Source organism: Lissotriton vulgaris, chromosome 5 (genome assembly GCF_964263255.1).
Source record: "Lissotriton vulgaris chromosome 5, aLisVul1.2, whole genome shotgun sequence".
In the NCBI taxonomy this organism is placed as follows: Eukaryota; Metazoa; Chordata; class Amphibia; order Caudata; family Salamandridae; genus Lissotriton; species Lissotriton vulgaris.
In genome coordinates, this window is record NC_141693.1 from 691762946 (window position 1) to 691784791 (window position 21846).

Genomic DNA, 21846 nt, shown 5'->3' on the forward strand with positions numbered 1-21846 from the left:
AAATAGACAGCAGATAGAAATAGTGTGAGAGGAACATTTGAAATGAAGACAGTGGAACATAAGTAATGAGCGAACAAACAGAAATGAATACCTAAGATCCAGCAGTTAAAGCAGGTTTGGATGAGGGAAAGGTGGGATGGCAATTTGTCACTTATCTGCCAATATTTTATGTGAACCAAGATATATATTTAACTTGGCCACCAAGTAAAGCATACAGTTGTTTTAAAGCTGTTGTCCCATTTCCTGACATGTTGCATTGAGCCGATATTGGCAAGTTTGTGGTCTGTTCGGGCAAGACACCGGATTGTTTACTACGAATTTTGGTTTCTTTACAACAAGCACAGATGCTGGGAAGCTGGGATAAATCAATCAGCTTCACCGGCATACCCCGCAGTGAAAAGTGGTCATACTTAAATGTTATTGCTATCATTGCCCTTTGAGCTCCAAGCCAACTACTACTTGGAATCATAAGTCTGAGAGCGAAATGAGAAACAGCCTTTGCAGCCACGACCTACAGCCTCCTCCCCTGTTCCCTCATCTGGGATCCAGCTTTTCTAGCACCATATAAATTCTCATTGTAAAATGTTACCATGCCCTGACAAAGCATCATTCTTTTATGGAGTTTGTTTTGTAGTGATCGTGACTTAACTGTTCCAATGAAAGCCTCAATGATGACTTCTGAGTAAACACTTGGTGACCGGGTGATGCTCTCCAGCATCCAAAGAAGCACAGTATTCAGTGTTACTTTTCTCTTCATCATGCCATTTTCAGCAGTGATCGAATAGTGTGCCCCTGGTGTACGTAGACATCTATATACTGTGGTACTTTTATATTATCAAATATTTTCCTTTTATCACGAAAAATAATACACTATTACTTTACTTTTGACAGACACTTTTACAAAAACATCTCTGTCATCTAATTATTGTACCATCCCAAATGATGATGAAGTGGCCAAACCTCCTTGAAGACATTGTTAAATTGTGTAGATTCTATGCATGATTAAGAAAGAATTGGATATTTTGTTCCATTGCATTGCCATTTGGCTGTCAATATTATATTTATAAGATTTGCAACTTTTAATTACACCTGTTCTCTATTTTCTTTCCCTTTTCCTGATGTTTTTCATTTGTTTGTAGGTGTCCGTATTGTCGCCTCATGCCCGGTGTGGCTCCGACCTCAGCAGACGGTGAATGGTATCATCTAGGCATGCAGAGTGGCCCTGGGGCATTTAACACTGCCGGCCTTACTAGTGGCATCCTCTTTAGGTGTGTAAAGGTCAGGACAGTGGTCGTGTGGGGTGATTCAATTCCCTTACAGCAGGCTTGTGTAGCCGGGGTCCGATCCTCTATACCTCTCACCACCTGTGGTTTACCCTGTTCTAAAATATCTGTTATTTTCGTATGTAGTGAAGAAGTAGCCACCACAGGTAAATGTATTTGCAATTGATCATCATGTAATTAAGAAAACACGAAAACATCTTTAGTTACACAGTACCTACCACCTCTGTACTTCTTAGCAGAGATGACGTATGTTAATATTTAATCCCTGCACTTTACCTTTGGGCTTTAATATTTGTATTAGTGCACATTAGCACTTCTCAACAGGGATCGCACGTTCTTAAGGACTTGTCAACCTCTTTTGGCTTGTGGAGTCTGATAAATACTGATTTTTATGAGGTGCGCCTAGATACCTGCCAAGTTCAATGAAGTCCTTAGTTTATTTGAGAGTTTTTGTACATTTTGGTTTGAAAAAGGCTGCCATTAAAATGCAGAATTTCCCTCACCCTCACCGAAACCAAGTGCGTAATAAAGCTATCCAGACTCTCTGCACCTTTACAGCGGTCTTTGATGAAAACTGATGCGGACCTGAGTCACTTCAGGATTTTAAGACAAATGGGTGCCAGATAATTATTAAGTTCAATTCAATAGGGCAATGAGTAGTTAATCCCAGGGCCTTTAAGGAAGTGGATTTATTTTGTTTAAATGCATTATCGTAGCTATCGAATCACCTCTCCAGAAATGTTCATTGCTAAATTACAATTGTTTTTTTCTCCAAAAATAACATTTTAAACCTATATTTGGCAGCCGCGGCCTGTGGTGGGAGTACCTGCCGGGCGGTGACGTGGGAAGGGGGAGTTGGAAATGTTGACTTACACAAATATCAAGTTGAAAATATTGTGATTCCGAAATATCAACAGCAAGAACATTGTGGTCAAGAATATCGAATTTAATGTAAGAAATATTGTTAAAAAAATATGTCATTAATATTGTTTGCAAAAATATAGATGTTTAAAATATAGTTTTTTATTAGTGTTATGTATTTTAGTTTATATTTTAAATGTATGTGATTTATTTTTTTATACAAGTATTGTTTATGTTTTTCAATATATGTATTACATTTTTACTAGTTAGGAATTTTATTTTTAGTTCTGTAGTGGGTTGTGGGTTTATAGGGGAATAGGGTGGGAAGTAATTTATTTATGATAAATTCATGATCATTTTTTATTTATTTAATTTTTGATTTCATAGCGTTATTTGTGGGAAGTAATTTATTAGTAATTAATTATTAATTGGTTGCTAATTTATATTAATTAATTAATTGACAAATAATTATGGTAACTGTGTAATTTGTTTAGGTGCAGGTTGTGGGGTTCATGTGGTTAAAGGGTGGGAAGTAATTTATTTTTGATTAATTTAAAATCAATTGTTAATTTAGATGAATTAATTGAAACATAATTATGGAAATTGTGTTATTAATTTTAGATGCAGGTTGTGAGGTTTATAGGGGTAAAGGGTGGGAAGTAATTCATGTTTAATTAGTTAATAATTCGTTGTTAATTTATATCAAGTAATTAATTGACAATTATGGTAATTGTGGGTTCTTTTAGGTGTGGGTTGTGGGGTTTATGGGTTAAAGGGTGCGAAGTATTGTTTAAATTAGTTAATAATTAGTTAATTTGTGTAATTAATTTTAGGTGTGGGTTGAGGGGTTTAAACGGGTAAAGGGCGGAAGTCATTTTTGTTTAATTAATAAAAAAATTGGTTGATCATTAATATTAATTAATTATTTTCTATTTAATTAGGGTATTTGTTTGTATTTTTGGTGTGTAGGTTTAATTGTTATAGGGGTACAGTGTGGGGAGTAAATTAAGTCTACACACTTTCTAATTAGTTGTTAAATACTATTAGTTTTTTAAAATTGAAAATAAGTTTTAACTGTGTAATACATTATTTATTGTTTAGATTTTACTGTGGGTTGTGTGGAATATAGGGGTAACGTGTGGGAAGTTACATCATTTTAGGAGTTTTTTTAATTAATAATATTTATTTAATTAGTAATTAATTATGTTATTTGAGGAAGTACAGTTTTTTTATTTAGATGTGTGTTGTGAATTGTGTGGTGTTATAGGGTAGGAAATTAAAAAAGTAAATTTATGTAATAACTGTTGTTTTTTTCTAAATAAATTTTAATTTACAAAAATGTTGTTTGGAAATTGTTTTTTAATTTATTTAAGATAATATTTGTTATATATCTTTAACATTGTAATTTTATTTTTAAAACTATTAAATATATTTGTATTTTAATTTGTAACATATTTATATAATTCCTTATGTATTTTGTTTTTTTAAATATTTTTATTTTTATTAAAAGTTTGTTTGTTTTTAATTTTGAACTGACTGGAGTGAGAATACTAATTATTACTCCTCCGAAATCCAACACTTTCCCTACTGTTGCACTCACTGGAGTTTGAATAGTAATCTTTACCCCTCCGCTATCAAGCATTTTCGCTACTTTTACAATTATTGGAGTGGGAATAGCACGTTTTATCCCAACACTATCCAACACTTTCCCTACTGTTGCACTGACTAAAGTGGGAATAGTAATTTTTACCCCTCCGCTATCCAACACTTTCCCTACTGTTGCACTCACTAGAGTGGGAATAGTAATTTTTACCCTTCCGCTATCCAACACTTTCCCAACTGTTGCACTCACTGGAGTTGATTAGTAATTTCTACCCCTCCGCTATCCAACACTTTCCCTATTGTTGCACTCACTGGAGTAGGCATAGTAATGTTTACCCCTCCGCTATCCAACAATTTCCCTACTGTTGCACTCACTGAATTGGGAATAGTAATTTTTACCCATCCGCTATACAAAACTTTCCCATTTGTTGGACTCATGGAGTGGGAAATTTAAGTTTGAAGATTTTTAAATAGATTAATGTCTTAATTTATATTAGAATTTTTTAGTATATGTTATTAGTACACGCATACACACACAAACACACACACATATATATATATGTATAAATATTTGTAAATGTTTATATAATTTTAAAATTATAGAAAAAGTTAAAATTAATAGTTTATTCATTGTTTTAAAGGAAATGTATATGAATTAATATGTATGTGTGTTTAACTTTTTATATTAAGTTCATTTATTATATATTTTTTATTTATATCAAATCTACTTTATTTTTTATATTAAGTTTATTTAATTTTCTTTATATGTGTATGTATATATATATAAAATTTGATATTTTGTACAACTATATTTTTTACATTGATATTTATTTTTCTATATTTTTGTTCTTATCTTTTTAAGCTTAGGGAGTTGATATTTTTGCATTCTGTACTTTTACATCGATATTTTTTACTTCTATATTTTTAACTACCATATTTGGATGGTGAACCTATATATATATAAGCAGAAGTATATGCAGTTCCAGTAACATATTCTTGTTAGCAGCGGGTACAATGTAATCCAGTTCATATTTTAATATCACACTTGGGGGCCGATTACGATGGCGGACGGACTGGAGTTTGTCCGCCATCGTGGTGATGACCCGGACAGTCCGCAATACATGCGGCGGTCCCGCACACCCAATTAGGATGCGACCGCCACCATGGCGGTTACATTTTGCACTTTAACATTGGGGCGATGCTGCTGACTGCAGCACCAGCTGCGATGTCCAAAATGCATGTTGTGCATTTCACTGCACTACGTGACAGGCACCACACGGCGCCTGCCAATTGGTGCATTTAAATGTAGGGGTTTACCATGGGTACCCCCACAGTACAACCACACCTCCCCCCAACACAAATGGGGGCCCACAAAGGGCCACCAAAACCACTCCCCTCCAGCATTTCGATGGTAGTTTTGCCTCCATGGAACGGGTGGCTGAAAACAGCATTCTAATTTGGCGGATGGTGTCCTGTTAGGCACCGCCACTATTTAATAGATGCAGACCTCACCGCAAGGCAATCATAACGATTGCCTGTGATGGTTCCGTGGCGGAGAGTCTTGCCGCTGCCACGGTCGCAGTCTGGATCCCCCCGCCATCGTAATGTGCTGGGGGAAAATCGCAGTCTGATGGCAGAAGGCCTACCACCGCATGGCTGGAAGTGGTGGTCTTTCCGTCATTGTAATGACCCCCTTTGTTTGGGGAGTCCGAATAGAAAAACATTTATTTACATTGAGCACTTAGACATTAATAAATGTACTGTCTGTAAATGGTTCTTAATGTTCTCTCGACAAAGAAGATCTAAGAAAAAAACAGATTGGCAGATTTGTTGATACAGACTACCACTTGTACAAAAATAACACTTCAAATAAGTGCTTCTCAATGTAGTACTATAATGTGACTATTAGCGTCAAAGCTTCTATGTTAAAGAAATACACTTTTTTGAAATTTGAAGTGACTTTATCATATTTTCTTTAAATAGTACAGAAGCCCATCCTTGGGTGTGTGTTGCTGTTTACCAGTGGCATGTGAAGTAACACCAGATGTTGTATCCAGGCTAATGTGCTGCCTATTTCCACTGCACAACGTCACACCATACTTTTCCATGCCACACAATTCCACAACAATTCCAATCCAACACATCTCCCTTGCGCTTCCAACAACTTTATCAACTTTCTCCCACACACTGAGTTCCCCTCTCATCTCTACCTCACACTGCCACTACACCCCTTCATCTTGCTATGCCATACCCCCTCTCATCCCACCCCCACACTCCCTAACTTCTCTCTGTACTGCCTGCTCACACATACTAAGCACAATTTATTTCCAGTGCCTTTTCAAGGTTTCCATCCCTCAAACTCACGCTATCCTCCTTTTCGTAGGGTGTTTACTGCGTATACAGGCCCTCCCTTATACGTGTCTATGGCCTGCTCTCCCCTTCTTTCTCACTCACTCTTTTTGCTCCTCTGTCTCGATTTCATTCATCACATCCTGCACAAACTACCTATCCGGCTCTAGCATTCTTTACATCTATTCTGTGCAGCTTTCACCCCATCTATTCGCCATGCCACATAATTCCACTACACAAATTTACCCCACACAACACAATTTCACACCACACAATTCCACAACAATTCCAATGCAACCCATATAATTCCATTCCACGCTACATACAACCACTACACTCCAAGCCAAAACATATAGGTAAAAGACATTGTCATTTACAATGCCAATAGCTCTAACATTTGTAAATGCGAGACCTATTGCATTGCAAATGGTTATTCCATTGCACTTCATTCAAATATGCCTGGGAAGTGCTGGCTTGGTTTAGCATGTAAATGCTCACTGACTTACACAGGAAAGCCTGCTCCATAGCAGAAAGGGCTCTCAGATCTTCGACCCTGGCTGAAGCAGATTGATGGATATTCAGGTGGCAATAATGTTCTTGCTGTCGCAAGTTCTGGATTTTGCTAGGTTTATATTACACCGTCCTTTCTAGAAGCACCAGTGAATCTTGGGTACCCAAAAACTCTGTGCCAGAATGCAGATGTGAGTTGCATTTTTAGATTTACATTGCAGATATTTGATAACATTTGGGGTACTATAACAAGTTCAGTATTTTCCCATGACAGGTATTCTTATTTTTTCTATTCCTTGTTACCTCTCATTTTATGAAAGCAAGTTCTAGTTTTAATGAAATGTTCAATGTAAAGAGCAATTTATTTGCTTTATGAAAAAAGCAGAACCAACTAATCATTACTATGTCATCACATACCATAAAATGTGATATTAAACAAGCACTACCAAAGCCAATAAATCTCGTCGTCAATGCTGCCATTTCAGGGCACTCTTTTTTTACTTTCAGCCATGCTACCCAGCAGCCGCGCTGCTGTACAACATGGCTATGGAACTTTGCCAAAGCCAATATATCTCACATAGGGGAGACCTAATGGACTTGCCAGTGCTTGTTAATATCTGTTTACTCTGTGCTGCGTTCTGCTCTCTAATTGTTCTTTGAGGTCAGGTGGTAACATAAAATGGACATGAATAGACTGCATGCTTAGTGAAACTTAAAACTGGGGCTTTGTTTCAGTTGTTGAAAGTAGTGCCAGAAGTGGCGCAAGAACCTTCTCGCCAAGGACCAGAAGTAAACAGGCTGACTTACTCACCTTCTCTCCGGGCTGCCCCTTTTGTCCCTGGGTCAATTACCGCCAGCCACATGCACAAGGGTGAAGGGAAGTGAGGAGAGAGAAAGAGATACAAACAAAGGAGTGAGAGTTAATGGCACACTAATGAAAAGAAGAGTGAAGCATGCTTTAGCTAAGGTTAATTGTTTGGAATCAGTCAGAAAGGTTGTCAAGATTAATAACAATGTACAGTATCCTCAAACTCAATCACTCTTCAATATCTCAAATTAGCTGCTAGGTCATTATCAGATAAATAACAAGATGCATGTGAGCGTGACGGTCTTGAGCTCAAAAGGGAACTTTGAAAGAAGTTGTGATTGATATGTTTAGGGAACAGTTAGTAACAAGGTACAGGAATTCCAAAATGGAAGGAACCGTTGCAAGCTGAGCAGGACAACACCTATTGACTGCACTTGGGCATTAATCACTGTTGGTTGTGAATTCTTTAGATGATCACCAGACCTGTGCCATCTTGCCTTTGGGAATGAGGTGGCAAATATAATGAGCACAGTAAGAAGTGTGGGCATGTTGGTGTTTTTTCCGACATGCGTGTCTGTAGAGCTCTTTGGAGATGCAGAGCCAATAATTCACGGTGCATCATGCAATGCGCCGAAACATGTATGTCACAGAACTACTAAATAGTGTTCACAATTCTGTTCGGTTTTCATAATTATGCTGTTCGCGCTTCATACAAAAAAGAGAATGTTGACTCTCTCTGAAAAGAGTGGGCATAAAAATCAAGAGCCATTGTTCCAGCAACATTAATTTGCCTTATAATGTATCGCAATGTACCTATAATTCCTTAGAATGCAGTAGATATCCACCTTGCATGCACACAGAAAACAATCCTGACCATTTTCTGCATTTTGTAATCATAGATTCGCAGAAAGCGAATGAAGCTAAAGATAACAGACTCTCCAAATCGTACTCTGCACCTCTCTGTTGAAGCATCAAGGTGCCCTACCGGTCTCTGACTTTTGACTAAGAAGCCCACCAGGTTTCAGGCTTTTGACTAGTGGCTCCACATCTCTTGCTGAACTTTGGGAGTTGAAGATTTTTTGAAGTCATTCATATATTATAAATTTTCCAACCTTACTTTTGGGTTTCACCTCTGCCTCTTGCACATAGAAGCTAGTGAGTGTAGAGGCTCATCCTCTGATCCCCCCCTTATGAGCGCAGACAGGCTCCTCTCAGGTGAAACGTCGTTAGATTTCACTTCAGCTCCATAGGGGCGGTGGTGAAATATAAACCAACAGTGAAGCAAAGAACCCCCTTCTCAGGTTCTCCTCACCCTTCTTTATATACAGAGAACATTTGAATTCCTGGATACTTGGGCTGGGATATGTCTCACTATACATACACACACCAATGTATATAGCTTACCCATGACTTTTTGAGGTAGGTATAAATAGAGGAAAGCATCTCCTACAAGGTAGACCGATTAAACGTCAAATAGGCATTACCCTTCAATTACCACTGATGTTACAAAACAGAAAAATTACTTTTTACACCTTCAGTTTTAGTGACATGGGCTTAATAAGATTTAACCAGCGGCACAGCTTAAAAACACACACTATTCTCCCTCATTACTCTGGATATAGGATAACTAATAAGTCATTTTCGTTTATAGATAACTGTGAAGCATTTTCGTGTTTTTCCTTTTAATGAAACCATAATTTTAGATAAAAACATAACAACTGAACACGTTCAGACAGAAGAAATGTCTTAATTTGTCTTATAGAGCCAGCAAATCCATAGACAACACAATAATTATCATCAACGTGCCATCTTCTAGCGAAAGATCTTATATCCAAGAACAGTGTCAGGGAGAAAAATGTTATGAAGAAATGTAGATGGAGCAGGAGAGGGCCAGTTGCTCAATGTGAACATCTCAAAAGATGAACAGAACCAAAGCGTAAGCTATTTAATTTCTGAGCACTGGCAGTGCAACGACTTCCTTAGAAGATCGGCATCTGCTCAAAACGAGGAATGGTGTACAAGAGACTAAGGAATAGCAGATTTACAGCGAAGTGTAATGGCAGTCTTTAAATTAACACCATAACATGTATCGACCAATCCATTAGTTCCTCTGGAAACTGTCAAGTCATGGGTATCAGCCTTTATATATTGAACATTGTCCATCCAACTCATCGCCCCAATGCGGGATGTAGACGGATTTCTTGGATTTTTCTCAAAATGTTATTTAATATTTTGAGGTGCAACTCAACATGCAAAAAGCAAATTTGCCATCAGTGAATCACACAAGGCTCGGAAAGTGTGTGAACAAATATTTGACAATAATTTCGAGAGATCACAAAATCAGAGCAATCAGTAGAACAGACGCTCTTTTACCAACTAGGAAGAAGCTCAAGCACATTCTCATACATTCGATTACCAAGATTCGAAAGAAGGGCTAGGGCGATACATGGTCAGTCTATCCAAAAACTGCTTCCTTATTCAGTAGTCCTTCACTATTGCAGTTAGTTTTTTCGATTCATAAGTTAATGTAGAATTCGAAAGATTCAGTACTCCCACTGAATTGTGCCTACATTCTGTCTTGATAGAAGGTCCTGCAGTAGTGTAAGCTGTTATTGCTTAAAATACTGCATAGTTATGAAAATCAACAAGCTTTTGTCCCTATAGTCTAAAAAATCGTAAAGGGGTTTTCTGGTTACTTGTACCATTTTAAGGACTACGAAAAGTGTGACATTTTCTTTGAAGGTATTCAGCAATGACGTGCATGCTCACACGGTATTCTTATTTTGATAAGAGGAGAAATCAAATGATTGCATTAATTCATCACTTACATGTCAATTTCAATAGATCGACACTTACGTTACTAAAACAGCATCAATACTAACTGAAGAGCCATCCCAGAATACAGAGGGTGGCATATGGTAAAATCATACATAGCATGACTTGCGGGGGATTTGCACTTATGACACAATCCCATAAAGAGGCTGCACGTTTCAGCGACCCCATGCAATATCTGCTTACTTAAACGGGCACATTGATGCCTGGGTCGTAAACTAGCATCCGAATACACAATCCATTCACAGTAGACAGTACTCATGCACGGCTATGCATGCAGAACATTGCCAGGGCCGGACTGGGAACCAGAACCGGCCCTGGCAAAGTGCTCGGCCGGCCCCCCTCCCCCCCTCCGGGAGGAGAGGGGAGGGGGAGAGGTGCGACCGCGCTCTGTGACAGGGCCGGTTTTCGGCCGTTTTTGTTACAGGGCCGTTTTTGCAGCATAACGGCCCTGTAACAAAAACGGCCCCAGGGGCCCAAAACCGGCCCCCAACCATGCTGCCCACCGGGGAATTGCCCGGTGCCCTCAACGGCCAGTCCGGGCCTGAAGATTGCATATGTCGTCATCTCAAAAAGCAGACCAGTCTACCAACACGCTTCACTGAGAAACCTATTGCCAACCATAGATGTACAAATACCACTCGGTGTCAGGAAACTATCGTCTCCTTTAAGCATCGAGGAAAAACTAACAAACGCGGTCCCGTATTTGTCGATTCTTCCAGCCATCTAACTTTTCCCTCCCACCGTTACCAGCAATTAAAGAACACTTACCTTCAGAGAGCCATTTACCATGTAATATGTAAAATCAAAAAGACCTGGAAGTGTTATCAAATTGTTTAAAAATGGCTCTGAAGCAGTTTCTGCTGATCTCACAACAGAATGGAGAAGCGTGGCATTAAGCAAACATTGCTAACGCCATGCTTCTTCATTCTGTAAACGCAGAGATGTGCCATATTCACAAGAATGTGGCGCACCGCTGTGCTTTCCCTGGCGCTGGCACTGAGTTCAGCTGCCAAGTGCCAATGCAGGCACCCTTGCAGCATAGTGCAAGGGTGTCCGCGTTGGGGGAAGTGATTGTTTATGTGCAGGAAGGTCTCTTTTTCTGCACATAAACAATAATTCATGGTGTTTTGAAACTTCTATGTGTGGTGCTTAATGCAGCACACAGAGAAGTTGCAAAACATCATTTTATTTTTATTGTTTATTGCAGGTTGGGTCACCTTCCTGCACATAAACAATCATAGGCGATTTACTGCTTCTATGTGTGCTGCACAAGGCAGCACACATGGAAACAACAACAAGCATTGGAAATGCAATAGGTCTCGCAGCATTAGAGTTAGTGCTTTTAGAATTGTTTATGGGTTTTTTTGTAAATCTTTAGCATTTTTGTTTCCTGTAGCCAATGCTAAAGAATTAAAAAAAAAAGCCATAAACATTTCTAAAAGCTCTAACTCAAATGCTCCGAGACCTATTGCACTGTGTGAGGGTGAGGGGTTGAGGGTGAGTGAGGGTGAGGGTGAGTGTGAGTTAGGGTGAGGGGTTGAGGGTGGGTGAGGGTGAGGGGTTGAGGGTGAGTGAGGGTGAGGGGTTGAGGGTGAGTGAGGGTGAGGGTGAGTGAGGGTGAGTGAGGGTGAGGGGTTGAGGGTGAGTGAGGGTGAGGGCGAGTGAGGTGTTGAGGGTGAGTGAGGGTGAGGGGTTGAGGGTGAGGGTAGGTGAGGGGTTGAGGGTGAGTGAGGGTGAGTGAGGGTGATGGTGATGCTGAGGGGTTGAGGGTGAGTGAGGGTGAGGGGTTGAGGGTGAGTGAGGGTGAGGGATTGAGGGTGAGTGAGGGTGAGGGGTTGAGGGTGAGTGAGGGTGAGGGATTGAGGATGAGTGAGGGTGAGGGGTTGAGGGTGAGTGAGGGTGAGGGGTTGAGGGTGAGTGATGGTGAGGGGTTGAGGGTGAGTGAGTGAGTGAGGGTGAGTGAGGGTGAGTGAGGGTGAGTGAGGGTGAGGGGTTGAGGGTGAGTGAGTGAGGGTGAGGGGGTGAGGGGTTGAGGGTGAGTGAGGGTGAGTGAGGGTGAGGGGTTGAGGGTGAGTGAGTGAGGGTGAGTGAGGGTGAGTGAGGGTGAGTGAGTGAGGGTGAGGGGTTGAGGGTGAGTGAGGGTGAGGGTGAGTGAGGGTGAGGGTGAGTGAGGGTGAGTGAGGGTGAGGATGAGTGAGGGTGAGGGTGAGTGAGGGTGAGTGAGGGTGAGGGGTTGAGGGTGAGGGTGAGTGAGGGTGAGTGAGGGTGAGGGTGAGTGAGGGTGAGGATGAGTGAGGGTGAGTGATGGTGAGGGTGAGTGAGGGTGAGTGACGGTGAGGGTGAGTGAGGGTGAGGGTGAGTGAGGGTGAGTGAGGGTGAGGGGTTGAGGTTGAGGTTGAGGGTGGGTGAGGGGTTGAGGGTGAGTGAGGGTGGAGGGTGAGGGGGTGAGTGAGAGTGAGGGTGAGTGAGGGTGAGGGGTTGAGGGTGAGTGAGGGTGGGTGAGGGATTGAGGGTGAGGGATTGAGGGTGAGTGAGGGTGAGGGATTGAGGGTGAGTGTGGGTGAGGGATTGAGGGTGAGTGAGGGTGAGGGGTTGAGGGTGAGTGAGGGATTGAGGGTGAGTGAGGGTGAGTGAGGGTGAGGGATTGAGGGTGAGTGAGGGTGAGGGGTTGAGGGTGAGTGAGGGATTGAGGGTGAGTGAGGGTGAGTGAGGGTGAGTGAGGGTGAGGGGTTGAGGGTGAGTGAGTGAGGGTGAGTGAGGGTGAGGGGTTGAGGGTGAGTGAGTGAGGGTGAGTGAGGGTGAGTGAGGGTGAGTGAGGGTGAGGGAGGGGGTGAGGGTGAGTGAGGGTGAGTGAGAAAAAAATAAGAGCAGACAGTGCTGGGGCTTGACTGGCTATTAGCAGAGAGCGCCCGAGGGTCAGATACAGTGCCTGGAAGCGAGGACATCACAGCCTGCTCGACTTCAAACCCAAACGCAGCTGCAGGCTTAGCATTAGACTCCCACTGCTATATGGTGACCAAAAGAGGAAACTGTATGTTCCTGGAAGCGGATGTCCGAAGAGATGGGAAACCTGTGGAAGAGAGCGACGGTGGGGCGACAACGATTATGGCTTCGTTTGCTTTTGGTATCCGACTGGCTGCTGCGTTCCGGTTCTGAGCCGTGGAAGTTAAAGGGGTTCTCGCAGAGTCAACGCGGCAAAACGCGAAGGAAAGAACCATGGCTGAAGACGGGTAACATTATATTAAATCTACATCCGTTTGCAAGCGCTAAACGAAGCCTGACATGGGCGAGCAATAATTCAGTGCAAATACTGTAGCGGGGCAGCCAGGATTGGATATAGTATAATTGAGCACGTGTTTTTTTATCAACAATGACGCGAGATTTGCTACGTAAATTCAAGAGGCACGCGCTGTAAAAGTTACAACTATTTGCGTGTGTGCGCGTGAGTGAGCTCTTCTTTGCTTTTAATCTTTTGGCGCGATATATTTAAGTTGGAACGCAAACGACGACAGCGCGTTCGCCTCTTTTAACTCTGCGCCAGTCAGACAAGGATTTTACTTCAGGAAGGTCTGGAGTTGTGTTTGAGTAAGTTTGCTCTCGTTTGCATGTACCTGACAAAGCCCCAGCATATACTTAGTTTCCAGCTAACTTCGCAAACCGTGTGAAATCCCGAATGTGAACTGTAAATCAATTGGTCAGAATAAACTGTTAAACAAACACAAGAAACAGTCGGACAGGAAGCAATCGCAGGAGCAGGCTCATGTGTGCAGCAGTTACAGAGCGCACACACACAACTGGAGACCAGTTACAGTCAACGCACAATCGCAGGCAGGAGCAGTCACAGGCGGAGAGAAACGATGCGGTCACAGACATGGAGCAGTAACATGTAAGGGAGGGGTCGCCTGCAGGAGGCAGTCGAATTCGGAGAGCTGCTGCAGGCACGCGGTACTCACAGGCAGGGCTGGCGCAGGCAGGGGCTTCACTCGAGGAGGCTGCGGGGACCAGTGGAGGGGGGAGGAGAAATGCGACACGGCGGGAAGGGGAGGGACAACCAAAGAAGACGGAGACCCCAAAGACAGGCAGGAGGCAGGGACAGGCAGCGTGGGAACCGGGAACGGAGGAGAGAGGCAAGAGGAAGGAAGGACGAGGAGAGGAAGGCCATTGAAGGGGGCGACTGAACCTCAAGGCAGAAAATTGAGGAGCATAATTGAAAAGGAGGCCGAAGGAAAATGTTTAAATTGAGGGACAAAGGTAGAAGGTGGGGGCACTTGGGAGAAATATTGTAAAGCTCGAGGAAAAAGAATACAGGAAGGGAATACCTGAAAGGAGAGAGACAAACGGAAACAAGCCTTTCACGGTAACACGGCGGGCAGGGGAGGGGGCGGGCAGGGGAGGGGGCGGAGAGGGGAGAGGTGCGACACGGCAGGCAGGCAGGGGAGGAGAGTAGGAGGAGGAGGGGGGAGGAGAGTAGGGGAGGCACGGCCTAGCGGCCGTGCAATCAAGTAGTGAGGGGGCGGAGCTGGGGGAGGCTGTGAGAGAGAGTAGGCGGCTGGGGGCATGTGCACGCGCATTTAAGCTCAATGCGCATGCGCATTGAGCTTAAATTTCTCGTGCACTGCAAGGAATCGCCACGATTCCTTGCAGTGTGGATAAAGAGCGGATAAGTGCCAATACTCTCGCCTTGCTCGATGCGCATGCGCATCGACAGGCGAGACCTAAAAACGAGGAGAAATAAAGCATTTCTCCTCATTTTGCCTGTTTTAGACCAGGTTTTCCTTGGTCTTAAATTTGGCGCTGTCTCCTATTTAGGTCACCCTTGTAAATAGGGGGCAACACCAAACTCAATGGGTGCTGCAGTGGAAAGCCCACTGTGACACCCATTGCCCTCCCCTTTCACCCTAAGTTGAGCATGAAAGGGTGCCTTATTTACAAGGCAGCGTTAAGCCACGTTAAGTGACTTAATTCTGCCCTGTAAATAAGGCGAAGGCCCTATCGCCAGCACAGCGTCACTAAAAGTGACGTTGTGGTGGCAAAGGAGGCTTGTAAATATGCCCCTATGCGTCATGTCACAAGCCTAGCCTTATTTATTTTAACGGCATAGCAAAGTGCCCAAAATTACAAGTGGTAATTGGAGTGTGAAGAGCCCTAACACCTAGGTGCATTTAAGAAAAGATTGGAGAGTGAACGCGGAGCAAGCTGAAATTAGATATGGTTGAATATCCGCATGTTCATCTACAGCTGATCTATACTCAATTTCTGACTGATTTCCCCCTCTTTGTCAACTAAGAAGTCCATTACGTAAGTGGGAAATGTTGGGTAAACTCTAGCAAGGTGAGCATTGGAAATAAAGTTTTCTTATGCAAGTAGTCATGAGGGATTGGACAAAAGAGCACAGCTTCTCCTTGCAGCATGTGAACACTGCCCTTGCCTCACTGTAGCTCGGTGTTTCTGCCCTGAGCAGTGTCATAGCACAGTCCAGCACTGAGGTTGCTCCTGAGCACATGGTGCTCAGATTGTGTGATGGCGCTCTTCATACAGAAAAGAATAATACTGGAGATGGCTGAGTATACAGATAAATTGTTGGACACTGTCATTGGTGATTCTCATTCAATGAAAGATGACTTTATCAGGTTAATAGCCGCCAGGCGGTGCTTGTGCTACTGTAGGACCTAAAAATGTACAAACATGGGGGGGATTCCTTGGGGTCACCCTACCCTTTCCCCTTGTGCCAAATTCGATGGAGGTAGAAGCCAGAGGAATCAAGAGTACATCCAAGGAGTACTGACAGGAATGAAGGCTTTGCGACTAGGCTCAACCAAACAACAAAGGGCCAGCCAGAGGAGAGCATGGCATTCATGGACTCCTTACATTGTAAGATAGATAACAATCAGGCCACTGTAAAGTGACAGGAGATTGAGCAACTAAGTGAGACCATATTGGCAGAGGAGGCCCCCCCATCACTGAGGGGAGGTCTTCAACTTGGCCCTTATTGTCCTAACATTTTTTGCTTTTCCCCCTAGCCTTCTTACCATGTGTGAAATAATATCTGCTGCGCAATGACATGCACAGATTCATTTGTACTGTTGTAAAGAAATGTTACTTTTAAAATGGACGCCATTGCTGAGTGCTTGGGTCTGCATGTCTGAGGTGGGTTAGCGGTCTAGTTGTCTGTCTCCCAGCACCTCCAGCTTTTGGAGGGAAGCCTGGCACCCAGGGTGCTCTACACCTTCCCCTAAACCAGTTGGGACCAGTTTCCAAGGGAACCTTGTGGAAGCTTCTAGCCCTTTCTGGGGGGTGGGGTGAGGGGTGTAAAAATAACGGAGCTGGGATGCCATGTGCTCAGACGGTGCGTGGACTTGATCAAGAGGAGACACTCTGCCAGGAGGTACCGCCGCATGGGCCTGTGTGCTGGCCCCTGTGCTCAACTGTAACCCCTCTGCTGTCCCTCGGGCTACTGAGAGCCCTTTGTTGGAGTGAAGACTGCGGTGCAGGGAGGAGTGCCACGGGAGGAGAAATAACCGTTCCCAGGAACTGCTGTCCTGTCTTGACGAGTGCCCCCTGCCTCTTGAACTTGCCCAGTATTGCCTGCCTGCTCTCCTGCCCTAGCACCTCGTGAGCGCTACCGCTTTATTTTGTGGGACCTAGCGCCTTGAGAGTGCTATATTGGTTTGGACTGTACTCTCCGGAGGTGAGGAGCGTGGGCGCTACTTTGCTGTGTGGGACTTTGTGCCTCTGGGTCCTAGCACCTCGTGAGCACTGCATGTGGAGGTCCAGGTGAGAGAGGTCCAATCTTGTTGTCCCTGGAGCGCTAGATTTCCATTGCCCAGGAGGTGAGGAGCGCTCTCTGTTGTTCCTGAAGCTTCTGGTGGGACCTAGTGCCTCGTGAGCGCTATATTCAAATTAATGGGGAAGGAGCGTAGATCCTGCAGCCCTGTGATGCTGCCGTGCTGTGAGTAAATCCTGCTGTGTGAGATTGACCCCCCGCGCATTTGCCGCATTTGTGCTTATTTATATCATGGGTGCCCACCCTGTGTTTTCGCAGCGCTTTCCAGGCTTATTTTTGCTGGCGGGAGGTCTTTATGTAAAAAAATAGCGGGAGCCCACCCCACGTTCCTGCCGCATTGTTGTGCTCCCCAGCGGGTGCCTACCTGCTTTATGCATATTATATGAACCGGTGCCCACCCCGCTTGGTATTGCAAGTTTGGAGGGAGCTTACCCCTCATTGCCGCCGAAGATCACTGCCGCGGCCGAGCCGCAATGAGAAGAACTGCCTATTTTAAACTACAGCTGTAGCCCACCCCGCACTGCAGAGCTGCCCAAAATCACTGCCGCTGGCCCGGGAGGCTCCGGAGTCCTGCATGGGTTACGCCCGTGACGTCAGGGGAGCCGCGCTGGGATTGGCGCCGGCGGTATCGCCTAGAGGAAGTCCCGCCCAGCGACAGGGGAAGCGGGAAGTGCGGAGCCTCGCAGGTCCTCGAAGTCCCGGGTCCCAGGAGGGGGCCCGGGTGAAGCCCAGTGGAGTGCGGCGCGGTGGGTGGCAAGCGGGGCTCAAGAAGGTCAGTGAGAGCCCCACATGTGCCATTAAGAAGAGCCTGGGCCAGGTGGGAGCCCACCCCACCTGTGCGTGGCCGTGCCTGCAGGAAGAGAACGGGAGGAGAGGTACCGGTCGGGCAGGGACTGCCGAGGCACATTGTCGGTGCCTGCTCTGCACTCGGAGACGTCGGGAGCCTGCCCAAAAGCCCGGTGAGTGGAGCAGTGGGGAACTGGTGGTGGGGGGGCAACGGGGCATACGATTGGTGCCCGCCCCCGGTGGTCCTTCCCAGAGGACCGAAGTGGTCGTGCTGGGTTTCCCAGCTGCCCCGCGTAACAGGGGGCAGCTTCAACATGCGGCCCCTGCTGCTTTGGGGGACCGCGTGGGTCCAGCCTGAACTGGGACGCAGTGTCCCGTGGACTACACAGTGGCGCCACAGCTGCAGGCCGCTGCAACATTCTTTTCAGGGCCATCTTTACTTTTGGAGTCCTGGGGGCGGCCCCAATTGGGCAGTACTGGTTGTACCCTGCACAGATACCTCGCTGAACAGTGGGCAGCTACAGCAAAGGGCATCTAGACGTGCGTAATGTAGTTTAGGCTGATGGTTGAGCATAATGTGACTGATGCCTACTACTGATGCCAGGCAGTGATGTTTTCACTCTAATCCCACTGCAAATGTCATTTAGGCTCCGACTGAGATGCCTTACGGGATTAGGCCTAATGTGCATGTTACGTTATGATGTTTTAGGATTACACCTGATCCCATATGTTTCGGCCTAATGCTTTCATGTCTATTGGTTTCATGCTGTTGTGTTTTTATACTGATGAGGGTTTAGCCCCCATCTGAGTATAGTGACGCCAAATGTTATGCCTAATGCTATACCTAATGTTATGTCTAGTGTGGTGCTCAGGACGTTAGGTTAATGAGGATGCCTTAGGATCCCATTTTTACGCCTATGCTGATTTGCGCTCCAGGAGGAGGTACTATGTTTATACCTGAGTTAATGTGGCTTATGCCTATCCTTATTTAGGCCGTTGTGATTTATACAAATGCCTTCATGCTACTGTTCCCTAATGCTCTTTCCTTGTGCTCACAGGTTTAGGTCGAAGGGACTTTAGGCCAACCTGATTTCTACCATGCTAATGCTATGAGGGTACATGATTATGCCTACTTGGGTTATGCAAAGGTGATGTTGCTACGTGCATGGCCTTGCCAGTAGGTACTGGCTGATGTTCCCTTATTATTACTACTGGACTTTAATTTGTTCCTTACACCTACATTACTCCTAATTATATTGTGATGATGTTGGCAGCGGTCCAATTGGCCCTGCCCTGTAAATAACCCCATGTAAATGATTGCAGGGTGGCAGTTGGCACCGTGTTCACACTTGTGATAATATCCTAAAGTGTTCTGCATAATACATATGCTGTTTTTTTCATGTAACCTGGTGTGGAGTCTCTTTTTGTAGTGTGCCTGGTGTGTCGCCTGTGTGTGCTGCTCAGATGCTTTATACATTTCCTCCGAAGTTTGGCCCACCCCCTCTGCACCACGTTACCCGTTTCTAACAGGAGGGAACCATAAGAGTGATTGCTGGGAATTTACTACTGCTATGCCAGGCTGTGTACCAGCTTCAACAAAACGTAGAGCAGATGGAAGCGAAATTTAGAAGTGCCAGGTTGATGGTTTGAGGTCACAGTCGAGTCTGAAGTGGTAAACTTGCTTGAATTTATGGTCCCATTTTCTGAGTACTCCGCTCTGCTGTGAGGGATGTACAACACAAATGGCGTCCATTAAAGTGATGAGACTGCCTACAGCAGTTAAATGTGGAGTCATGGGAGGAGAAAAAATGATAATGGCTATCCCCCAAAACCCAAAGGCAGGCAACTGATCTTGAGCAGAGCAGAAGAGCCGATCGAGATCTGGCATCAGGTTTGCAGGGTGCTCATCACTCAAGACGTTTTACCTAGGACCCCGTTGAACCAGAGATCCCCACAGAGGATGGGTAATGAAGTGACATGACTAGAGAGTCAGACACTGATATCTTGCCTCACTGAAGGTTTACTGCAAGGACAACTCTCACTCCTGAGGCAGCACATACATTTTCACACTTGTTTAACGAGACCTCTTACAAATGGACCACGTGGGTTTTGTTCCAGTGTGGAGGTGCTGGCAGGCAGTACCTCTGTGTAACGTGTGGCGCACGTCTTCTCTAGCGCCCTTCCAAGATTTCCTGTGAGCTTGTGTTATCACTCACTGGCACTCCTGAGCAGTATGAGTGAGGACCACCTAAGAGGTGGATTTTTTTAAGTTTATTGATTTTTAAGTATAAACAAAATCACTAAAATCACTGTAGTCAAAGGATGGAACCCCAAGGAGTGAATGGAATAATGGTCGTTCATATCATGAACTTGTATTAGATGCTGTTGAGTGAAGGTCTCTCACCTTACACTTGACCTCTAATGTGCTTCAACGCCTGGGCATATTTGCAAAATTAAATAGCATGGATCTCAAACATATTAAAAAGCTGCCCAACTAAGCTGCGCTCATTTTTTTTAACTACAGCATGAATTTTTGCAGAAAAGAGACGAGGCGATGATTCAGGATGAAAGAAAGACAAACTCTATGGCGGCAAGACCTTGAAAAAAGAATTTTAAAAAAATGCCTCAAAGTGAGAGGCTCTAGCAAACACAATAATATTCTTTGCCCTGGAAAGAAGTCAAGTGGGAAACATTAAAGAAACAGAGCTGAAGCCCCTGACAGGCTTTTATCCATGCAGCATAAATGCACCTAAAATGAAAGAGGACACCGCACATCATTAAAACAGACCTAAGAACCACACTGTACTAAAGAACATCATTAATTTCGGGGAAGCACAGTAACCACTGCAAACGTCATGCTTCCTTGCAACGCAAACAGAAACAAGAGTACTTTCAGCAGTACCGATAGACTCGAAGGAAGCATGATTTATTTATAGATGCACTCTCCGACCCAGCCATCGCTGTTTCAAAGACTTTTTAAAAAAGTTCTCTTTCACCAAAAACGTGGGAAAGGACAGGCAGAATTCCAGTAATTGAATGTTGTATAACGCATTCAGAGCGCCTGCTGAACTGTAAAGCACAGGAGCAAAGGAGTAGGACAAATTGCTGTGGAATTGAGAAAAGGGCTTGGTGGTGAGTTTGCACAATGTTAGCAATATTCTTGTGGCAGGGATCTGACATGGGTTGGTTGACAGTGGTAGGTGTCAGTAAAGTTTCACCTCCAGTGCTTTTTTATTATCGAGATGGCTTGTGACTTTCCCACATAATTATATTTAATGAATAGACAATATTAACTGAATGTCTGATGAATCAAAGGCATACATGCCAGAATTTATGTAGCTTTATGGGCGAATGGGCTGTTGTGTGAGGGGGATGTTTGAGTGAGTGAGTGGGTATGTGAGTGACTATGGAGGAGTGAGTGGTTGTGTGAGTACTTGTACGCATATGTGTGTGGTTGTGTGGGTGTGTGATTTGTTCTGTGGATGATGTCATCGGTGATTTCATCAGTGATGTAATTTAAGATGTCATCAGTGATGTCACTGACCATGTCATGAGTGCTAAAATGTGTGAGGTCATAAGCAGTGCATTGCAGGGGCATTAGTTATAGTTAGCTCAAGTAACTTTAACTGCTGAATTTCACTGGTTTTTTACAAGTGATATCTGAACCTTCCTATAACGTCCCTCTAACCTTTTTTTCTGTGAATGTCTAAGGATTTTTAAATTCTATTTCCTAACAACAACATCCCTGTAACTTTAGGTTTGTTTCTGTGAATTTCTATTTTTTTTTAACATTAAATAAGATGCCTGTCTCACTGCACAGTGGGGGGGGCTGACATGGCATTGTGTTTCCCCCACCGTAGCTTGCTGCTCCTGGCCCCTTCTTCCTTGCCATCCATTGTCAAAGTCCATGAACTTGCTCTCTCATTGCAGCTGTGTGTGACCGTTGTCCTGTCACTGCCCTTACAACCTGCCCTAAACAATGAGCTTATTGTCCTATCCACCTTTTCCCTACAACCTGCTGTCTGAGT

The 21846-nt window shown here is 44.2% G+C and overlaps 1 protein-coding gene across 1 annotated transcript in view; it reads right to left on the reverse strand.

Moving 5' to 3' along the window:
• Positions 1–21846, reverse strand: part of COL13A1 (collagen type XIII alpha 1 chain) — a 368078-nt gene that overhangs the window by 329585 nt on the left and 16647 nt on the right. The window contains exon 3 of the mRNA XM_086922128.1: positions 7417–7443. Coding sequence (XP_086778254.1) covers positions 7417–7443 — 27 coding nt within the window. The remainder of the gene's footprint in view (positions 1–7416; positions 7444–21846) is intronic.